Source organism: Bubalus bubalis, chromosome 16 (assembly GCF_019923935.1).
Source record: "Bubalus bubalis isolate 160015118507 breed Murrah chromosome 16, NDDB_SH_1, whole genome shotgun sequence".
NCBI lineage: Eukaryota > Metazoa > Chordata > Mammalia > Artiodactyla > Bovidae > Bubalus > Bubalus bubalis.
Window position 1 is genome coordinate 36,047,830 of NC_059172.1, and position 23,143 is coordinate 36,070,972.

Here is a 23,143-nt window from a genome sequence, read left to right on the forward strand (position 1 = left end):
CTGACCTGCATACAAATTTCTCAAGAGGCAGGTCAGGTGGTCTGGTATTCCCATCTCTTTCAGAATTTTCCACAGTTTATTGTGATCCACACGGTCAAAGGCTTTGGCATAGTCAATAAAGCAGAAATAGATGTTTTTATGGAACTCTCTTGCTTTTTTGACGATCTAGTAGATGTTGGCAATTTGATCTCTGGTTCCTCTGCCTTTTCTAAAACCAGCTTGAACATCAGGAAGTTCACGGTTCACACATTGCTGAAGCCTGGCTTGGAACATGAGCATTACTCTATTAGCGTATAAAGGGCCCAGTGCGTTTGTTTCTCAAGTGTAGTGACTCATGTGGAGAAATTAATCAAGAATTTCAAGTAAATTTATTGCCTTGAGAGGAGACAGTCCTACATGTTATTACTAAAAAGAATTAAAATTCAGGGATACTATCTCTAAGATGAATGATATCTCAGACTCTTTATATACACTTCATTTAATTCTCAGAGAAACCATGTGAAGCAGGTACTGCTATTAGTTCTGTTTTATAAATTAAAAAAGAAATAAATAGCTAATCATTGGTAGATATGCATATATGTGCTGCATACTCAGTTGTCTCTAACTCTTTGGGACCCCATGTACTGTAACCCAACAGGCTCCTTTGTCCATGGAATTTTACAGGCAAGAATACTGGAGTGGATTGCCATTCCCTGCTCCAGGAGGTCTTCCTGACCCAGGGATCGAACCTGAATCTCTTGTGTTTCCTGTGTTGGCAGGTAGATTCTTTACTACTGCACCATCTGGGAAGCCCCAGTCATGGAACTAGAATTCAAACCCAGGTGTGTCTTATTCTCTGACAGAATACTAAGGACTGTCTTAGACTGCACCTTACAGTACTTTCCTTGCAGTCACATACAACTTACCTGGAGTAGCTAGATTGCTTCCAGGTCCCTCTTCCAATTAACATGAGGCCTTAATATCCTCTCACTTGCCCTTTCTTCCAAGACTAAATAAAGTCCTCTCCTCTGATTTGAGTCTAGTGACTAAGATGCTGTCATCCATGGCCAGACTTCTGTACCCATGTATACCTTCCTAATCTTTGCTTAAATGAATACACTTTACTCTTTCAGCTGATGAGTCTGCCTATTTCCCAGTTCCTATCTCACATAGATTTCCAACTCTATCCAGCATTTTCTCTAACTGTGCATGAACAACTGGACGCTTTCTCAGATGAATGGTGAATTGAAAGTGGCAATGTGTAGAACTGTAGAAAGTGTAAAAGAATTGTAGAATGCGTACAAGTAGAAAGGTGAATTGAACAGTGGCAATGGATGGCTAAAAGCATTTTAGTGCATTTTTACATTTTCATAGCTTCTCCAAATTTAAGTTAAAAGTATCTTCTTATCAGGTAAATATATCACCAAGAGAAGCTCCCCTACCCGCTTCCCCCATTGCAATCTTTTTGTTTTTGTTTTTTACCTTTGAGCCCTTCCTATGTCAAAAAGTCATCCTTATTGAGCTGCATTAGGCATTATTGACATTTATTCATCATCCTCTCTAAGGCCCAGTTCAGTTTCCATGTTTCAGACACACTCATGATACAAAGCCATATTATAAGACAATGTTATGTTAGGGCCCTACTGCACGTACCATGTAACCACACAGTGAAACAGAAATGATTTTAGGTTAGAGGCTTCTCAGCCTCAGTGTACCACATCTGTTGACCAACCTTCATCTACAGATCACTCTTTGAGCTGTCTTTTGAGTTTTGTACTTATGGCACACCAATTCCTATAGCTCTGCTATCCTCTGTAAACAAATGATTTCCCTGAGAAACTTCCTAGAAATTCCCAGAAGAGAGCCTGATACAGGATTGTAGTTTTAACTCACTGGTTCCCATAAGAACATGAAAAGGTCAGACTGCAATATTCCACAGGTTTTGGAGACTTGAACATAACTAGGAGAGCCTGCCTGAGAGATTAGAGAAAGCAGTTGAAGCTACCAATACATTATTTAATTCCAAATTAACTGATACATTATTTTAGGCTCATCACTTCTTAGTTTCTTTTTATTTTCTTACAGTCAATGAAGATGTTTTCGCTTTTTAATTTTTAAAATGTAAATTACATAGAGTAAGATGGATACATCTACACATGCAACAAAGTAGCATAGAAACAGGAAAGTGCTAAAATCTCCAAATCTGATTAAGAATTTGTCTTTTTCCAGAGAAGGAGAAATATCATATGACATCCCTTATATGTGGATTCTAAAAACAAATAACATAACTTACGAAACAGAAGGAGACTCAGACTAAGAGAAAGAATTTATGGTTGCCAGGGGGAAGGATGGGGGGAAGGGATAGTTAGTTTGGGATGGACATGTACAGATTACTACATTTGAAATGGATAACCAACAAGGACATACTGTACAGCACAGGGAACTGTGCTCAATGTTACGTGGCAGCCTGGATGGGAAGGATATTTCAGATGAATGGATACATGTATATATATGGCTGAGTCCCTTCACTGTTCATCTGCGACTATCACAATATTGTTAATAGGCTGTACCCCAATACAAAATTAAAAATTAAAAAAAACCTGTCTTTTTCTTTTTAGTACTGTTACTTTTTCTTTGTGTATTTTGAACCTTTCCTGTTACATGTATAAACAAAGGGCTTGTTCCAAGAGCTTGCATGTCATCCTTGTTCAGGGGCTATTCTAATCTTCTCTGTATGGTTCCAATTTTAGTGTATGTGCTGCTGAAATGAGTACTTATATGCTTTTAGCAGTGGTTGGAAGTCAGAGTAGGTTGATGTAAGAGGATGCAAGGGGATTCAGACAAGGGTAAGGAGGCAGGATTCCCTGATTAAGAAGGCAGTGCAGTGTGGCCCACAGGACCATGGGCTTTAGAATCAAGTCTGTTTTCACTCATGTTTCCACCATTTATTTACATGCTGGGTGATACCTTAGACAAATTATTGTATGCCTTCTTTCAGATAGGAATATTAGCACCTACTTTATACGATTATTTGGGTAGAAACTAATGACACATCTGCAATGTTTGAGGGTACCTATAATTGATAGCTAATATCTTAATAACAGCAAATTGTCACGTAATTAGGAGATGAGACTGATGGCAGAGAGATGTATTTGATAGTACTGTATGGTGCTCACACTAGAGGTGTTGGATGAGAGGGGTGGGAGGGAGGTCTAAGAAGGAGGGATATATGTATACTGATGGCTGATTCATGTTGTTGTATGGCAGAAATCGACACAACATTGTAAAGCAATTGTCCTCCGATTAAAAACAAATTGAAAAAAAATAGTACTGCATGGTTCTCATAGATGAGCCTCTTCAGGTGGAGAGACAGCAGACTTACATATTTGTAACTTTTGTACCCAAGTGTTAACATTTCCCAGGAAAAAGTGTATAAATAACTTAATCAGAAAAATCAGAGTATATTTACAACTAACTTTGCAAATTCCTAAAATAGTTTAATACTAGAGTTGGGGTACATTTTCTATAAAGGGTCAGATAGTGAATATTTTAGGCTTCTTTAAAATTTAGGGTCATACAGTCTTTGTTGCAACTACTCAACTTGACATTGTAGCACAAAAAGTTACATATAAGACTTAAACAATAAACATAGATGTCTTCCAGTGAAACCTCACTTATGGACACTGTAATTCAAATTTTGTATAATTTTCACATGTTATAGATATTTTTTATTTTTTTCCTGGCCACTAAAAAAGGTAAAGCCATTTGTAACTCATCAGTTGTATAAAAGCAAGTTGTAGACCATACTCGACCTGAGAACCATTGTTTGCTGATTCCTAGTTTAAGTGAAGAAAATATTTTTAGATTCAAAATAAAGATAAGGGTTTTACCATGCAATTAAGACATGAAAATCTAATTGGCTTTGAAATAAAGTAACTTTTTTTTCATTGTAAGCAACAGATATGTTAATTGTTTCATATTACCTTCACATACATTCTTTTTTTTTTTTTAATTTAAATTTTGGAACATTCCACTTTTTCTGCTTATCTTGGCAAATCACACTGGAAGAGTGAGCCAGAAATTAATGAAATTGACTACTTTAAGGAGTGGGGGAAATGAGTAATGGGAGTCAGGGAAGGAATGATATCTATGAATACAACTTTTATTATAATTTTGACTTTTGAAATCATTTTATATATTCAAAAAATTAAATCAACATGAGAGGAAAAACTCAATTCAAAGAGAAGCATTTAAAATGAATAAAAATTATGGGGTGAAGGGAGGAGGAGCAAGTGAGAACCTATTCCACATAACTCCTGAAGAGAAGACTTTGATCGCATACATGCATTTAAAGACAAAAAGGACATACAAACCTTGAAATCTTTTTAATCTTTTGGCCACACCACATGGCATGTGGTATCTTAGTTCTCCAACCAAGGATTGAATTCATGCAGAGTCTTAACCACTGGACCACCAGGGAAGTCCCTACAAATCTTGAACTCTTAATAGGTTTATTTTTCAGAGTACAAATATATAGCAATTCTGAAACTATTTTGTGTATATTACAGAACTAAGGAAATGAGTAAATATTTCAATAATTTTGAAAGCAAATATTTCAGTTGGGAAGCCAAGGAAGAATACTGTGAGGCAGGATTAGAACTGGAGGCATAATTATGAATTCATAATTTCTAAAATACATGTTTTTGAACCTCTTATATGGCACCTGAAAGGATCTATAAACAGTGACACACTGGTAGCAATGAATGCATGCAACCAGCATTCAGATCTTGATTTTGAAATACCAGTTCTCACTGAAAACAAACAAAAGAGTTCCTTGAAGACATGGCTGATTTCCAGTCTGGAGAAAAGAAGGTAAAAGATGAGTTTAGAACATCTTGTTGTACCAGAAAAGAAGGAACTGCTCAATAAAATTATGGGAGGCAGGTCAAAAGGATATAGGAGCTGTCTGGATGGGACTCCTGCAGATCAAACCTCAGGAAATTTGAGCATCAAAATAAATGATGGTAATGAACCCACTGAATGAGAAATCATGTGTCCTATACATGCTACTATACAAAAAATACATAACTACTAAGGACCTACTGTATCTACAGGGAACTCTACTCAATACTCTGTAATGACCTACATGGGAAAAGAATGTAGGAAAGAGTGGATAAATGTTTATGTATAACTGATTCATTTTGCTGTATAGCAGAAACTAGAACAACATTGTAAATCAACTGTATAGCCATAAAAATTAATTAAAAAACAAAACAAAAACAAAGGGCTTCCCAGGTGGCCCTAGTGGTAAAGAATCCACCTGCCAAAGCAGGAGACACAAGTGATGTGGGTTTGATCCCTGGGTCAGGAGATCCACTGGAGAAGGAAATGACAACCCACTCCAGTATACTTGTCTGGGAAAGCCTAAGGACAGAGGAGCCTGACAGGCTAGTCCAGTGGGTCCCAAAGAGTTGGACATGACTGAGCACACATGTATAATATTAAGATTGCTATGACATCTTAATGAACTGATGCTTTTATCATTGCAAAATGTTTCCTTTTAACTTGGTGATGCAGTTCACTTCAGTTCAGTTCAGTCGCTCAGTCTTGTACAATTCTTTGCGACTGCATGGATCATGGCTTCTGGTCCCATCACTTCATGGGAAATAGATGGGGAAACAGTGGAAACAGTGTCAAACTTTATTTTTTTGGGTTTCAAAATCACTGCACATGGTGATTGCAGTCATGAAATTAAAAGACACTTACTCCTTGGAAGGAAAGTTATGACCAACCTAGATAGCATATTCAAAAGCAGAGACATTACTTTGTCAACAAAGGTCCATCTAGTCAAGGCTTTCATTTTTCCAGTGGTCATGTATGGATGTGAGAGTTGGACTGTGAAGACAGCTGAGTGCTGAAGAATTGATGCTTTTGAACTGTGGTGTTGGAGAAGACTCTTGCGAGTCCCTTGGACGGCAAGGAGATCCAACCAGTCCATTCTAAAGGAGATGAGTCCTGGGTGTTCTTTGGAAGGAATGATGCTGAAGCTGAAATTCCAGTACTTTGGCCACCTCATGCGAAGAGTTGACTCATTGGAAAAGACCCTGATGCTGGGAGGGATTGGGGGCAGGAGGAAAAGGGGACGACAGAGGATGAGATGGCTGGATGGCATCAACGACTCGATGGACGTGAGTTTGAGTGAACTCCGGGAGATGGTGATCGACAGGCAGGCCTGGTGTGCTGCAGTTCATGGGGTTGTAAAGAGTAGGACATGACTGAGTGACTGAACTGAACTGGACTGCAGCACGCCAGGCCTCTCTGTCCATCACCAACTCTCAAAGTTTACTCAAACTCATGATCATTGAATTGGTGATGCCATGCAACCATCTCATCCTCTGTCGGCCCCTTCTCTTCCCACCTTCAATCTTTACCAGCATCAGGGTCTTCTCAAGTGAGTCACTTCTTTGCATCAGGTGGCCAAAGTATTGGAGTTTCAGCTTTAGCATCAGTACTTCTAAAGAATATTCAAGACTGATTTCTTTTAGGACAGACTTGTTGGATCTCCTTGCAGTCCAAGGGACTCTCAAGAGTCTTCTCCAACACCACAGTTCAGAAGCATCAATTCTCCAGCACTTAGCTCTCACATCCATACATAACTACTGGAAAAACCATAGTCTTGACTAGACGGACCTTTGTTGGCAAAGTAATGTCTCTGCTTTTTAATATGCTGTCTAGCATGGTCATAATTTTTCTTCCAAGGAACAAGTGTCTTTTAATTTCATAGCTGCATTCACCATCTGCAGAGATTTTGGAGTCCCGTAAAATAAAGTCTGTCACTGTTTCCACTATTTGCCCATCTATTTCCCATGAAGTGATGGGACCAGATGTGATGATTTTAGTTTTCTGAATGTTGAGTCTTAAACCAACTTTTTCACTCTCCTCTTTCACTTTCATCAAGAGGCTTTTTAGTTCCTCTTCACTTTCTGCCATAAGGGTGGTGTCATCTGCATATCTGAGGTTATTGGTATTTCTCCTGGTAATCTTGATTCCAGCTTTATCCAATCCAGCATTTCTCATGATATACTCTGCATATAAGTTAAATAAGCAGGGTAACAATATCCAGCCTTGATGTGCTCCTTTCCCAATTTGGAACCAGTCTGTTGCTCCATGTCCAGTTCTAACTGTTGCTTCCTGACCTGCATACAGATTTCTCAAGAGGCAGGTAAGGTGGTCTGGTATTCCCATTTCTTTAAGAAGTTTCCCAAGTTTGTTGTGGTCCACACAATCAAAGGCTTTGGCATAGTCAATAAAGTAGAAGTAGATATTTTTCTGGAACTCTTTCTTTTTAAATGATCCAATGGATGTTGGCAATTTGATCTCTTGTTCCTCTGCCTTTTCTTACTTTAAATCCCATGTGCCCTGGAATTTATGGTCACATTCACCATTTGTATTGGAATGCATGACATTTTCCCCATCCTTTTACACTAAACTTATCTGTGTCTTTTTATTTCCCATGCAGTGTATGTAGTCAGAATGTTTTTTAATCTTGTGTGACATGAGTTCTTTGGAATCTTGAGCCCAATATAGTTAATACAATGATTAATACTTTGATTTTATGTTTGTCATTATTTTATGTTTCCTCATTATGTCATCTGTTTTCTCTTCTCTGTCACAACTTTACTCACTTACTCACTACTTTTGAATCTTTAAATCAAATCAGTTTAAGTAAGTTTTGGTATTCCATTTTATTTATTCAGTTGACTGGCTATACTTTTTTTGTTTCTGTTTTTTGTAGTTGCTCCTTGGGTTATGGTATGCAACCATAACTTATCAGAGTCCACCCATGAATTAATATATTCTACCCCACCCAAAAATCCTACTACTGGGTATATACTCTGAGAAAGCCACTATTCTAAAAGACACAATGTACCACAATGTTCATTGCAGCATTATTTACAATAGCCATGTTGTGGAAGCAAAAAAGATGTGTGTCTATGGATGAATGTATAAAGAAGCTATGGTACATATATACAATGGAATATTACTTATTTATAAAAAGAATACATTTGAGTTAGTTCTAGTGAGGTGGATGAACCTAGAATTTGCTATATAGAGTAAAGCAAGTCAGAAAGAGAAAAGTAAATGCCATATATTAATGCATATATATGGAATCTAGAAAAATGATACTGATGAACCTATTTACAGGGAAGAAATGGAGACACACATGTAGAAAATGGGCTTGTGGATACAGTAGGGGAAGAAGAGAGTGGGACAAATGGAGGAAAGCACTGACATATATACACTACGTATGTAAAACAGATCCCCAGTGAGAAGTTGCTGTATAACACAAGGCGGCCTCCAGCCTGGAGCTCTGTGATGACCTAAAATGGTGGGTTTGGGGGAGGGGAGGAAGCCTCAATAGAGAGGGGGTATATGTATGATTATGGCTGATTTGCATTGTTGCACAGCAGAAACCAACACAAAATTGAAAAGCAATTTTTCACCAATCAATACATAAATTTGAAAAAACAAAATAAAATATTATACTACCCCATAGGTAATGTAAGAAACTTTTAACAGTATACATTTGTTTATCTCATTTTGACCTGTATGCAATTATTGCTGAGTTCATATTTCTACCTTTGTTACAAATCTCTCAATGTACTGTATTTTTTTTTAACCTTAAAAAGTAAATCCTCTTTCCTAGCAAATGAGAAAGGATAAAAATATTTTATGTTTACTCACATATTCACCCCTTTTAATATATGTCGTTCTTTTCTGTTTAAGTCTCCATCTTGTGCTATTTTACATCAGCCTGGAGTGCATATAATTTTGGAATACTTGGTTAAAATCTAACAGGAAGTGGCAAAACATGTCTATTTCAAGGCTCGTCTAATCACATTTGCCAAAAATGGGTCAAATTAGTGAAATCACTGATAAACTATCTTATAGTTTATAAAGTGCCTTCATAAACATTTGATATTTTGTGTATTATTTTTCCATTTTGTCGATGATTAAACTGAAGTAAAAGGTAGGTGGTATAATCTCAAATTAGATCTCAAATATTTTGATAACAAATAGCCTATTCTTTTGCCTATATTGCTTAGTCTCTGTGACTGACACATATCGAGCATCCTTCATCAATATGATTTCCAGCATACTTTTAACTTGAGTAGTTTTCTAATTGTATTTTGCCTCAATTGGTCTCTAGCTCCTATTGGGGTTCTTGGGTACCAGAGTTAATGTACTATGTCAAACCCTTTCTACTTAAGTTTCCTGGGAGATTACAGAGAGCTGGCGACTTTTTTATTCCACCCAAGGGGCTGCATCCCAGAGGGAAATAGAAGTAGGTGCATCTAGATAAATTAAATGTTAAGGTTGAAATTTCTTGCTCTTGTCATTCAGGGATATACTGAGCATCCAGTATTGGTATGTGCAAGTAGTTAAAACTCCTCTTGAAAACCCAAAGCTAAGGCTTCGTGAAACACTTCATATCTGAAGAAATGACTATGGGGAGGAAGAAGTAGCATGAGAGAGAGAGACTCTGAGTGTGTGTGTGTGTGTGTGTGTGTGTGTGTGTGTGTGTATGTGTGTGTAAAGGGAGTATGGATGGGGTTGTGTGGTCTGAAGGTTAAAAATAATTGTATTAAATCTGATATTAGCAGGATCCCATTTATTGGATAATATGAAAAGTAATAACAAGCCTTAATGTCAACTGAAAAAATAAAAAACCTTCTTTGGCCAGTCTAGGACTTGATGTGAAGAAGAAATGGTTAGGAAATTTTTGCTGAAATATTTAATAGTAGCTGATACTTACTAATATATTCAGTATGCAAAAACTATATCAGACTTTCTAAGATAACTATGTTAGATAGATATTATTGTTTACACCAGACAGATCTTATTTATCTCCCACCATGGCAGCAAGCCTCCTGCCAAGTCCAAAGAAACTGCATTTTGGAGATGGTAGTAGATATTATTGTTTACACCAGAAGCTTACCCAAGTTCACACAGCTGGTAATCTGCAAAGATGAGACATATACCCGGATGTTTCTGTATCAGACTTGAGGGTTTATTTTTTACCTTAAAGAATGGAAATTCTAAGAAATCTAGGCAATGTTTGAACTGATTACCATCTCTTTGAAATATTCCATGGGAGTATATTATATCCCACTCTCTTAATTTTTCTTCCTGATGTCCGGATATTCTTGAGCAAGATGCTCTCAACAATCTTGCTACTCTTCAGGGTTTAATCTGAGATTTCAATTTTGTATTTTACACAGTTTCCTAGGGGATCTCATCTATTCCAATGTCCACAGATATCAACTACCAGTTCAATATTTCTGATTTGATGACCAATATTTCTGTTGAGCTGTTTTTCCTGAAGTTCAGACTCTGTATTCAAAAGCATAGTGTGTAAGAACAAGTTTACCACTGAAAATGTACGTGAATGGACTGAGCATAAATATCCTTTGTTTACCACTACAAAAGAAAGGGAGATGGCATGAAGAAATGATTCTATGTCTTATATTTTTTCCACTTGCATTTACTCACCTCCCAAGAAACTTTCATATTCTAGAAACTATGTTGATGGCAGATATGTGAAGACAAATAAAGTCCCATCTATGTTTTACAGTATTTAGCAGTCCGTGTATATGATGGGGGTTTGGTTGGGTAGGTATACATGAAAATAGTACATTATAAAAGTATAGAAGAGACTATAGTAAAAACTGCACAGCTGAAATATTCCCTGGAAGACCAAAAGCAATACCCCTTAGCCAAAAAAAGCAAAAAAGGAAAGGGTTATATGCTTTTGGGAAATGAGGACTTCTTCCTGGGGTGGAAGAATCAGCGTAAAATTTGCTAAATAGGCAAAGTTTGACAGATTACATACGGAATGAAGTTTACAGCATTTGAAAATCTACTACCATCTCCAAAATGCACTTTCTTTGGACGTGGCAGGAGGCTTGCTGCCATGGTGGGAGATAAATAAGATCTGTCCAACTGCTTAGGGGCTCCAAGTCAGCAGATGAAGCTCGTTTACAAGCTGACAAAACAGAACTGCATAGAAAATATCCCAAAATGTTGATATATAATATGAACAAAGGGCTGCTGACTATTTATTACATTTTCTTGGTTATCCTCTAAAGAACTACAAAATGAAATATCAATTCACAAACTTTAATTTAGCCAAATGATTTCCAATGTCCCCTATATTTTCCCTTGGAAAAACTGATGATTTTTAATCTGTTGCAATTTGAACTTTAAAATAAATTCTCTAATGAGGTTAATGCCTCACATGAACTCTTGACTTCCTTTGTCTCTCCCTTTATTTTTGTGTTTTGCAATTATTTTTGTGCAATTGAAATGATTACTTTAATAAGTTGTATTTACATATGCATGTATTCATTATGCTTACTGAATACAAATGGGATTTATGATGGTTATCTTAATTTGTGTATTTCTCTGGTAATTCATATAAATTATCCAACACTGGGATATCTTAAAGCTCAAAAATTTCATAAGCTGTAAGACTGTATATTTTACCTTTGAAAACATAATCGGTGAACTCTTTAATGACATTGTTCAGTTGATAAGTTGTGTCCAATTCTTTGCACTCAGGCTCCCCTGTCATTCACTGTCTCCCAGTTTGTTCAGATTCATGTAAGAGACTTTAACAATAAAATCAAAATTTAGCTTAATGCATAGGTGGACTTAAAATTTTTACCTTACAAAGGTAAATGGAATGATTGGGATATTTTTCATTTTGAATTTCTTTGACTAATTCAGTCATAGATATAAAAATATAAGATAATTGATCAAGAGAAGAAATAAGATGAATATGATACTAATGTATGGTTTCGACATTTTCTCTTGAAATAATAAATAATAACTTGAAGTGTGGCCCAAAGGTGTTTGAGCTAGAAACTATCATATTTTGTGGAGGAAAATGAAGGCATTATGGATACATAACTCCCAGGGGAGTATCTATGTTCCATTTCTCCTAGCTTTTCATTTGAAAACCACTATATCATCAATATTAATATATTGCAGATACTTGTTCATGATTTTTTGAGCTTAGAGTGGTGTTTATGCTCATGTATAAAATAGAGTAATAAATACCAAGATCATAAATTTCCCAGAGGGATGGTATGGGGAGGGAGGAGGGAGGAGGGTTCAGGATGGAGAACACATGTATACCTGTGGTGGATTCATTTCGATATTTGGCAAAATCAATACAATATCATAAAGTTTAAAAATAAAATAAAATTTAAAGAAGAAGAATTAAATTAGTTTATAAATTTACTTTCTAGCATTTGCTATTCACCAAAAGACTCTGATGCTGGGAGGGATTGGGGGCAGGAGGAGAAGGGGATGACAGAGGATGAGATGGCTGGATGGCATCACTGACTCGATGGACGTGAGGCTGAGTGAACTCCGGGAGTTGGTGATGGACAGGGAGGCCTGGCATGCTGCGATTCATCGGGTTGCAAAGAGTCAGACACGACTGAGCGACTGATTTGATCTGATCTGATAGTGTAGATATCTACAGGGATCTCTGTGTAGGAGAGCTACTGAAGATCATGTGGAAAAGCTGTAGAAAAGATTCTGAGTATCTGTCAGTAACTCAATCAAAGCAGCTCTGCTTTGACATGAGTTTCATATTTGGCTAGAAATTTTGGAAAACCACCACCTTGGGATAAATTACTGTAAGTAAAATTCCTATGTTAGAGGACATGAACATATTTAAGGCTTTTTGATAAATGTTGGCAATTCCTTTTTATTAATATTATGTCAAATATATGCTTCTGTATATAGTGTAAGAAAAACTGCTCATCTCCCTCTGCTCCTCCCCACTCCTGTCCAGCACTGAGCTTTATCCAAAAGTGTTACTGCTTTTTGTTTATGTGATTTCAGATCTGGCCAAAGAGTTCATATTCCCACTTCTCATGGCTGTTCTCAATAACTCTGAGGTCCAGCTTTTCCTTCTGATTGGAATTCCAGGATTGGAACATGCCCACGAGTGGATCTCCATTCCCATTTGCCTCCTATATCTGGTTGCCATCATGGGCAACAGTACCATTCTCTTTATCATAAAGACAGAGCCCTCACTTCATGAACCCATGTATTATTTTCTTGCCATGTTGGCTATCTGTGACCTGGGCCTGTCCTTCTCTCTCTCCCTACCATGCTGAGAATCTTCTTGTTCAATGTCATGAAAATTTCACCCAGTGCCTGCTTTGCTCAAGAATTTTTCATCCATGGATTCACAGTCATGGAGTCCTCAGTACTGCTGGTTATGTCTTTGGATCGCTTTCTTGCCATTCACAATCCCCTGAGATATAATTCTCTCTTCACTAGCAACAGAGTTGCTAAAATGGGACTGATTTTAGCCGCCAGGAGCCTTCTCTTAGTGCTTCCATTTCCTTCATGCTAAGGAGATTGAAATATTGTCAGAAGAATGTCCTTTCTCACTCATACTGTCTTCATCAGGATACCATGAAGCTGGCCTGCTCTGACAACAAGATCAATGTTATCTATGGTTTCTTTGTTGCTCTCTGTACTATGCTGGACTTGGCTTTCATTGTTCTTTCTTATACACTGATCCTGAAGACTGTACTCAGCATTGCATCTTTGGCAGAGAGACTTAAGACCCTTAACACCTGTGTCTCCCATTTCTGTGCTGTACTCATTTTCTATGTGCCCATGATTACACTGGCTGCCATGCACCGCTTTGCCAAGCACAAAAGCCCCCTTGCTATAATCCTTATTGCAGACATATTCTTGTTGCCACCCCTAATGAACCCCATTGTGTGTTGTGTAAAGACCCAACAAATCCAGGAGAAGGTCTTGGGGAAGCTATCTAACATATGTAGGAGATAAGATGAGGATGAGATGTTGGATGGCATCACCAATTCAATGGACATGAACTTAGGCAAACTCCGGGAGATGGTGAGGGACAGGGAAGCCTGGCGTGCTGCAGTCCGTGTGGTTGCAAAGAGTTGGACACAATTTAGCGACTGACCGACAACAAGAGAAAAGAACTGAATATTTAGACAATAAACTGTTGACCAGTATTTATTGGCATCTAAAATGTATTCAAGACTCTCCCCGATGGCTTAACAGGTAAAAGAATTCACCTGCAATGCAGGAGACACGGGAGATGCAAGTTCAATCCCTGGGTCAGGAAGATCCCCTGGAGAAGAAAATGGCAATCCACTCCAGTATTCTTGCCTGAAAAACCCCACGGACAGAGGAGCCTGGCAGGGTAGTGTCTATGGCGTCACAAAGAGCTGGACATGGATGAGCAACTAAGCACACACAGTGGATTCAGTGCCACAGCATTTACCATTTAATGGAAGACTGGGGGAGAGTGAAAAGCTGTGCAGTATGGAATTTATTATAAAGTCAGGAATACATTATGAATAGAGCATTTAATTTGACAAATAGTGATGGAATATTTGTAAGTAGTATGAGTGAACCAGATTTTGGTACTTTTAAATGTCTTCAGAGGAGTTTGAGCCTCAGAATTCTCACAGGAAGGTGCAGTTCATTTCTTCCCTTTTCCCATCATTTCTGGGTTACATATGTTGCAAAGTTTAACAATTGCAATATTAGATACAAAGGACTTCATCCTAGGTCCCTCAGAGCATTTTAAACTCTCACAGTCGCCTAAATCAAGGAATCTTTTCTGACAGTGACCTTAAAACATCAGCTTTGCCTAGCATTCCTGTCCCCTGTATCTAATATCAAATTATTGCTTTCTAATTTTCCACTGGTTAATGTTTACTCACTTAGCTCTAGCCATACTGGCACTGGTCTTTTCGTTTTTCCTACAACCTTTCAGTTTTGGGTTTTTTTTCTTTGTCTTTGTTTTTTCCCCCACCTCAGACCATTGACATTTATTCTGCATTTTTGGAATGCTTTTCCTTTCAATATTTCATATTTCACATAATTTAGAATTTTATTGAACCCCCTCATTTGGTTTCCTTCAGAGCACTTGGTGCTATTTGAAATGGTTACTCACTGATTTTTCTATTGTCTGTGTCTCTCAGCTCTGTAACAACCTAGAGGGGAGGAATGGGGAAGGAGGCGGAGGGATAGTCAAGAGGGAGGGGACATAGGTATACCTGTGGCTGATTCATGATGATATTTGGCATAAACCAACACAATGCTGTAAAGCAATTATCCTCCAATTAAAAATAAAACAAAAAACCAAAAATATAAACCAAGAAAAAAGTCTTTCTTTAATATTTTGCCCACTGTGTTTCTAGGATGCAAACTCTGCCTAGGGAAAAAAAAAAACACACACACACACACACTCAACAAATACTTGTGGACTGAGGGAATATTCCTTCACTCACACAGTTTGGGCTTCCCTGGTAGCTCAGCTGGTAAAGAATCCACCTGCAATGCAGAAAACCCCAGTTCAATTCCCCGGTCAGGAAGATCCACGGGAGAAGGAAATGGAAACCCACTCCAGTATTCTTGCCTGGGAAATCCCATGGACAGAGGAGCCTGGTGGGGTACACACCATGCAGTCGTGAAGAGCTGGACACCACTGAATGACTAAGCATTGCATAGTACAACACAGAGTTTTGTCTATTTAAATTCTGCTTGTTCTTTAAGAATCACCTAGGACATTCCCCATGGAAAATTTTCCATTTTTTTTTTTGGAAGGAAGTGGTTCTCCTTCACCTCAGGGCTGTTTCAGAGGTTCTTCTCTGACTCCATGGTATGTTTTATCCTGTGTCATTAGGCTTTGTTTTAGGAATGAAAGTAACTAAAAATTATATGAAGCTAAAAAACATGCTAAGAATTGTTTTGAAACTTTCATATATATGTGTATGTGTGTGTGTATGTGTGTGTGTGTGTGTGTGTGTGTATATATATATATATATATATATATAAAATACTTGGACTATGTAAAAAGCCTTGTGGGATAGACATTGTTAGATCCATTTTAATAGAAAAAGTTCCTAAGTTCACAGTTAGAATGCAGAACTTTCTCAAAACTGACTCCAAGTTTACTCTACTTACTGGTATGTCACAATAACTCTTTAATTCATTATAAGATATAAGAGAACATGACTCCCACTGAAGGATTGAAATTGCCTGTAGATGGCATACATATTGTTTCCAGATGTGGAGTTGTAATGTATGCTTCAGTATTTGTAGTGGCTTTGTGATTGTTTTGAAGTATCGTGGGGGCTTCCCAAGTGAAACTAGTGATAAAGAACCTGCCTGACAATGAGGGAAACACATAAGCAGTGGGTTCAATCCATAAACCACTCATGATACTCCAGGACATATTCTATTTGCTGTCTATAAGTAATCTTGGCTCTTTCAAGTGATATCATCTAAGGTTTCCACATAGCTGTCATTGAAAACAGTTTTCTTATGCCAGACTGGATGAAGCACTGGTTGGCAGTGGGGCGTGACACATGAAATGTTAAATGCCAAATGTGATAGGTAGCCTTGAATAAGACTAACTTCCAGTGAGAGACAACAGCCTCCACATAAAGGTCCTAGTAGAGAATTCTATCCTTGGCCTTCTGTCACTCTCTTTCTAGACCCTGAACTAAAACTATGCAGGAACACAACATCCTCATGCTTCCCTCTAGATGTTCAAAACTACCCTTGGTAGTATCTTATCCAGGCCTGCTTTCCTTGAAAATATCTCCAAGTCAAAATTACAAATACTGTTTGGACAAGTATTATTCAAAAAATCCATTAAAAAAAAAATCTGGAGCAATGTAGTAGAGCTGCAGTGCACAAATAGGAGGGTGTAAGGAATTCTCTCCTTTTAGTTCATTGGCTTATAACATAGGGTCAGTGCCTCCACCTCAGTCCACTTACCACCACCCACCCCCACGTTATCTACTCTTCTCTGACTTGCTAGGGAAGAGCAATGGCAATAAGAACAACTTCAGATATTTTCCTGAAGACAGGGTCCTCTCCCTCACCTCTGTGTCAGGTTAGCAAATGCTGTTCTCTCAGGCTGGACCATCACTTTCCAGTTTGCCTGTCTAACTTCAATACATCCCTGAAGGCTGCCTTCTATGCCAACTCAAGGAAATCTTTCATTCCATTTCTTTCCCTAGCTGGAGGAAGATATCTTTCTTTTAGCTTCTATATCAACATTTTTCACTTTAACACAGTTAACATATGGAACACAGTTAACGTATGGTTAGCAAAGGATCCCAAAAGGTAGTGTCTTAAAAACATACATACAAACAAACAAACAAACAAAAAAAAAAACAGATATTCATTTAACTTACAAATCTGCAATTTGGGCTGGACTCAGAGTACATTGGTTGTTTCACCAGGGGCAAGTGGGAAAGACAGGAATGTTGGGTGTTAGAATAATTTGAAGATTTATTGACACCAGTAGCTGATAATGATCCAACCAAGTCTGAGGCCTCAGCTGGGTCTATTGGCTAAAACACCTAAATGTGACCTCTCCATGTGGTTTGAGCTTCTGGTCAGTATGATGGCCAGGTTTCAGAAGCAAGCACTGAGTGAGAGCTATAGATACATATCAAAAGAGAGACAGAAAAGGAAGGAGAGAGAAAGAGAGTGAATATCAATGAGTAACATATCACCTCTTATGACCCAGCCTCAGAAGTCTTATAGAATTGCTACCTCAACAGCCAATCCATTGAGCTTCTGAGTCTGACCCAGTTACAAGGGGAGAAGCAACATATTCCAACCCCTTTTGGAGGAATTGGGCATTTCTGGAAGAGAATTGGGGATGAGAGGTAACCCTGTGGCCTTCTTTGGAAAATACAAGCCACCATGTCATATTGCCATGTATTTCCTTGATACCACAGTGAGGGTTCCATGACAGCTGTGACTTCTTATTTGTTCAGTAAATAAATAACAATCTCTTCCACTTCATGCACATTAGATATTATAAAGAATAGAAGAGTAAGGGTACATTTAAAAAAACAGTGCCTCCAAGATTAGACCCAGCTAGGAACAAAAGGCGTGGGTCACACAATCGCGGATCTGTTTGGTCTTCACACTGTAGATGATGGGATTCATCAGAGGAGGGAAGAGAAGATACACAAAGCCCAGAATCACCTGGACCAGATGGGGTGCCTGCTTCCCAAAGCGGTGGATGACAGACAGGCCAATCATGGGAGTATAGAAAAGGAGCACAGCACAGATGTGGGAAACACAGGTGTTAAGAGCTTTGAGCCTTTCGGCCCTGGATGCGATGGACAGTACGGTGCGCAGGATCAGGGCATAGGAGAAGAGAATGAGCAGTGAATCCATACCCACTGTAGAAACGATGACAAACATGCCGTAAATGCTGTTAGCTCTGATGTCTGCACAGGCCAACTTCATCACTTCCTGGTGGAGGCAGTAGGAATGTGAGAGGACTGGGGAGCCACAATATGGGAATCTTTTGAGCATAAAAGGTAAAGGAATAATGAGTGCTACACTGCGACCCAAAGAAGCCAGGCCGATCCTGCCAATGACTGTGTGGGTGAGAATGGAAGCATAGTGCAAGGGGCGACAAATGGCCACAAAGCGGTCAAAGGCCATAGACAGTAGTACAGAGGACTCCAGGAAGGACAAGCAGTGAATGAAAAAGAGCTGGGCAAAACAGGCATCATGGCCAATGTCTCGTGCCCCAACCCAAAAGATGCCTAGCACTGTAGGGAGGGTGCAAAGAGACAGACCCAGGTCAGTCAGAGCCAGCATGGACAGGAAGAGGTACATTGGCTCATGGAGCGAGGGCTTTGTTTTAATGATAAGGATGATAGTGCAGTTGCCCAGGATGGAGACTATGTATATAAAGCACAGTGGGATGGAGATCCAGGTGTGCATGTGCTCCAGGCCAGGAATGCCACTCAGCAGGAAGGTGGAGGACATGCTGCTGCTGTTTTCCAGGGACCTCAATGGCATTGTGTGTGGAGGGAAGGGGAAAGTTGGGGTTCCTTCAAATTCCTGAAATGAACTGAGGAAAAGCTAGTGACTGCACCTAGGAAGATATTTTTTAAAAAACAGAAAGGTTAGAATCAAATAGATTTAACTCCTCCAGAGATCATTTCCTTCTGGTCCCTGGTTTCCTCTCAACGTTTTTTTTTAAAGAGAAAATCTTTTCTTTGAAATTTTTTTGCCTTGCTTCTTCAGGCTAAGAGTTGTGAAGCATCACGACAGCACATATAATTCACTGTAGCAGATATCTAAGTTGGTTATACTTAATTTCATTTACCTCTTATGAGTAGGTATTTAAAGAAACACTTCCTCACATCCCTCTTTCCTGCTGGGGCTCTCACTAATGTTTCAACCTTTCTTCCAGCTTCTCTTCTTTTCCTTCTTAGTTCCTTTCCTATTGCATTATCTTTTTTTCTTCCTTCCTTCCCTCCCTTCCTCCTTCCTTCCTTTTCTCTTCCCTTCCTTCCCTCTTTTTTCCTTCCTTCTTTCTGTTTAATTTCCAGTTGTGTATGATTGGTAAACTTAGATACCTTCTCACTTTCTCCCTTGAGCTTCCTACTTTGGAAGCTTAGCTTGATCCAGAAAACACATAAATGATACTCAGCTCACAGAATTCCAGAGAGAACTGGAGGGTACAGGAATGTCTGTCTGTAAAGTTACTCTTGGCTGCTGGGATAAGAAATCAAAGCTCTGATGCTCAAAATAGTCAGAAACTGCCATTCCTTATAAGTCTATGAATTCAACTACTGTGAACCTAGGTGGGAGGAGACCCTGGCACACCATCAACCATGGCCATGACCCCAATCACAAGGCAGAGTCCAAGTGCATCCAGAGAACAAAAGGCAACAATGCTAGGGCTTATTCTGTCAAGGAGAAGATGAAGACTTAGAAGAGGATAGTTACAGGGTGGAAACCATGTGTTAATTTTAGCTTCCTGACTTCCAGGGCATTGATCTTTCCACTACTAATCCCACTACAATGTGAACTCAAAATGGGTGAGGGTTTTGCTTTGTTGACTTCTGTCAAAACAGTGCTTAGAAGGTACCTTAGGACACAGAAAGTGCCCAGCAATTTTTTTTTTTTTTTTTATGAAAGAGTTAGAGTTCAATTTAATTTAGCTAGCTGCTACTAACTTCATGTGTGTTTTATCTCCTTAACAAATCTGTGAGTAAAGTTCTATTAACAGTACCATGTTATGGGTGAAGAAACAGAGGCTGAGAAAAATTTGACATTTCTAAGATCAAACTCAAAGTAAAATGGCCAAAATGGGAATTGAATCAAGATCTAATTTTTCTCTAGATTTCAAGCTCTAAATGATGGCTACATACAACACTGTCAACTATCAGCAACTAGCATGAAATCAAGGCTTAATGGACCTTCAAAAAGAAGGTACTGACTCTTTAGTTGAATTAATAAATAAACTTCCTGGAGAAATACACACAATTGTATACACAGACATTTTCTTTCTTGCTACAAATACCAGTGAAATGAACAGTAAGTGTCATGAACTCACTGTTCGCTTGCAGGTCAGGTTGACTCTCAGTGTTCCTCAGTTTCTTCTTTGGCCGTGATCAGTGCTCAGCACATTATTTATCAAAGAATTCAGAAGAGCTGCAGTAAACTTACATGTCAAGTAAGCTATGTGGTGACAGGCAAGTTACCTGGTGGTTAACAATGAAATTCATAAAAGCTAAGGCAGAAAATATTTTGATATGAAAATGAGGTAGGATAGTGAAGAAGAAAGAACACATTTTTTGGACATCTGCTATATGCCAGCCACTGCACAAAGAACATGGCAAGTGAAATAGGCTTTAGACCTTAGAAAAGCTTTGCAAGTTAATATTATTGCCTCAATTGGCAAATAAGGCAAGAGAAGCTTAGAGAATTTATAATGTGCCTTGAGTCTTACAGCCAATCAGCAGCAGAAATGGGATTCAAGCTTAAATCTCTGAAACTCCAAGGCACAGTCTGGAAATTCAGAAGTGTTTAGGTTAACAAATCCAGCCTGAGACATCCTGGAATGGGTAGAGATTAAAAGAAAAATGATAAAGAGAAATATCAAAGGTCTGGGTGCCTACCTCTATTTAGTCAAGATGGACTCTTTGGAATCAATGCTTGTACTTCAAAATTTAAGGGAGAAGAGCAGAACAGGAATCAGAAAGAGGATTTTTGAGGAAAAAAAGAAGTAGGGAACTTGAACATAAAAGAAAATTCAGAATAGTGAAGCCAGGAGATCTCTGCTTGGAAAAGATTGGCTGAAAAGACTTCAATAAGATGACTATGCTAAGCTCTTCTTAGTTAAAGTATCTTTAGAGTATTCATCCTCAGGATTGCCGAGAATTTTATTGTTCCTGACTGGACAAAAATCAGTTGTCCAGGGTAGAGGTGGATGGCAGATTTAACAGATGGCCTTTCTGCCCCAGTTGTTCTGCTTGGAGATCATTCCTAGAGGGACTTAAACAATTGCAGTGATCACTTCTAATTCCATTAGTCATACGTTGTGGTCATTCCAGGAAATGTCCTTTTATATCACAGCCTAGCTTTTCTTCAGAGGATCACATTACTTCCTACCACTCTTTGCTTCTTGGAAATAATCTCTGACTCTTGTGTTGAGGCTAAGAGGTAGATATGGAACCTATAGTAACTTAACTCATCTCATTCCTACACCTCAGTTTTGCCTACTTAACTGGCCTGTCTCCCCAGATCTCAGCAATATTCCTACTGTTGGGGTCACACATGTGACCCAACTCTCTGAGCAGGAAACTAAGGAGCTAAGCAGATATGAGAGAGGTGTTGTAGGGCTAAACCCAGACCTGAGGTTGCCTACTAAGTCAGCAAGATCTGACGGCAGCAGTCACCTCCTTTGGCAGGCACCCTCGACAGCCTTTCCTGTCACTTTCAGCCCCTTCTCTCCTGTCTCCAAAGCTCAGGCTGAGACTTTGGGGGCCTCTTCTTGGTTCTACAGTTCAGCACCGAACACCTGCTCATTATATTGACTCCTTACATACGAAGGCTGGATCCAGAAGTTCCAGGCCTTATAACAGGGCACAAGGCTCTGGGGACATGGTGAAACTAGAGGGTGGATGTTTAACTTCCTGATTTTTATGAAACTGCATGAGGCCCCCATTGCAAAACTTTTAAGGATATTTAATCTATTTCCTGCTAGGATTGGCTCCCCAGCCCTCATTATCACATACCCTGGGGATACAGAAAGAGAGAAGAGAGTGTCCCTGTGAGCTATCTAGATGGGAAGCCCAGAGGATATTATGCACTGCAACTAATTTTAAAGATCTGGTAAAAATTTTGAACAACCCTCACAATTTCACAGAAGCACAGTGAGTGTAGATGACAGTGTCTTGTTAATAACATATTCTAACTCTATAGTTTATGCACATCACATGTGCATCTTTAGTGTCCATCTTTAGTTTATTTCAGTCACTCAGTCGTGTCCGGCTCTTTGTGACCCCATGGGCTGCAGCACACCAGACCTCCCTGTCCATCACCAATTCTCAGAGCTTACTCAAACTCATATCCATCAAGTCGGTGATGCCATCCAACCATCTCATCCTCTGTCATCCCCTTCTCCTCCTGCCTTCAATCTTCCCAGATCTGGGTCTTTTCAAATGAGTTAGTTCTTTGTATCAGGTGGCCAAAATGTTGGGGTTTCAGCTTCAGCATCAGTTCTTCCAATGAATATTCAGGGCTGATTTCCTTTAGGATGGACTAGTTAGATCTCCTTGCAGTCCACAGGACTGTCAAGAGTCTTCTCCAACACCACAGTTCAAAAGCATCAGTTCTTCAGCACTCAGCTTTCTTTATAGTCTAACTCTCACATCCATACATGACTACTGGAAAAACCAGAGCTTTGAATAAACACACCTTTGTTGGCAAAGTAATGTCTCTGCTTTTTAATATGCTGTCTAGGTTAGTCATAAGTTTTCTTCCAAGGAACAAGAGTCTTTTAATTTCATGGCTGTAATAACTATCTTCAGTGATTTGGGAGCCCCCCAAAATAAAGTTAGCCACAGTTTCCCCTGTTTCCCCACTTATATGCCATGAAGTTATGGGACCAGATGCCATGAACTTAGTTTTCTGAATGTTGAGTTTTAAGCCAACTTTATCACTCTCCTCTTTCACTTTCATCAAGAGGCTCTTTAGTTCTTCTTTGCTTTCTGCCATAAGTGTGGTGTCATCTGCATATCTGAAGTTATTG

At 38.8% G+C, this 23,143-nt stretch overlaps 1 protein-coding gene, 1 non-coding gene and 1 pseudogene across 2 annotated transcripts; 1 reads left to right on the forward strand and 2 right to left on the reverse strand.

Annotated features, from left to right (window-relative positions):
* Positions 1–2,646: 2,646 nt before the first annotated feature.
* Positions 2,647–2,753, reverse strand: LOC112579776. Its single transcript, XR_003104109.1, has one exon. It is a non-coding gene; the product is annotated as a U6 spliceosomal RNA (small nuclear RNA).
* A 10,176-nt stretch (positions 2,754–12,929) lies between these two features.
* On the forward strand, positions 12,930–13,863 carry LOC112582620 (annotated as a pseudogene).
* Positions 13,864–17,955: 4,092 nt separating this feature from the next.
* Positions 17,956–18,897, reverse strand: LOC112582619 (olfactory receptor 51G2). The gene has a single exon (XM_025277472.3). It carries the CDS (start codon positions 18,895–18,897, stop codon positions 17,956–17,958), a length of 942 nt encoding a protein of 313 aa, XP_025133257.1.
* Between the last annotated feature and the right edge of the window lie 4,246 nt (positions 18,898–23,143).

Bases quoted from the DNA above. Each gene is read 5' to 3' on its own strand.
- LOC112582619 (XM_025277472.3), bottom strand. From the start codon at position 18,897: ATGCCATTGAGGTCCCTGGAAAACAGCAGCAGCATGTCCTCCACCTTC.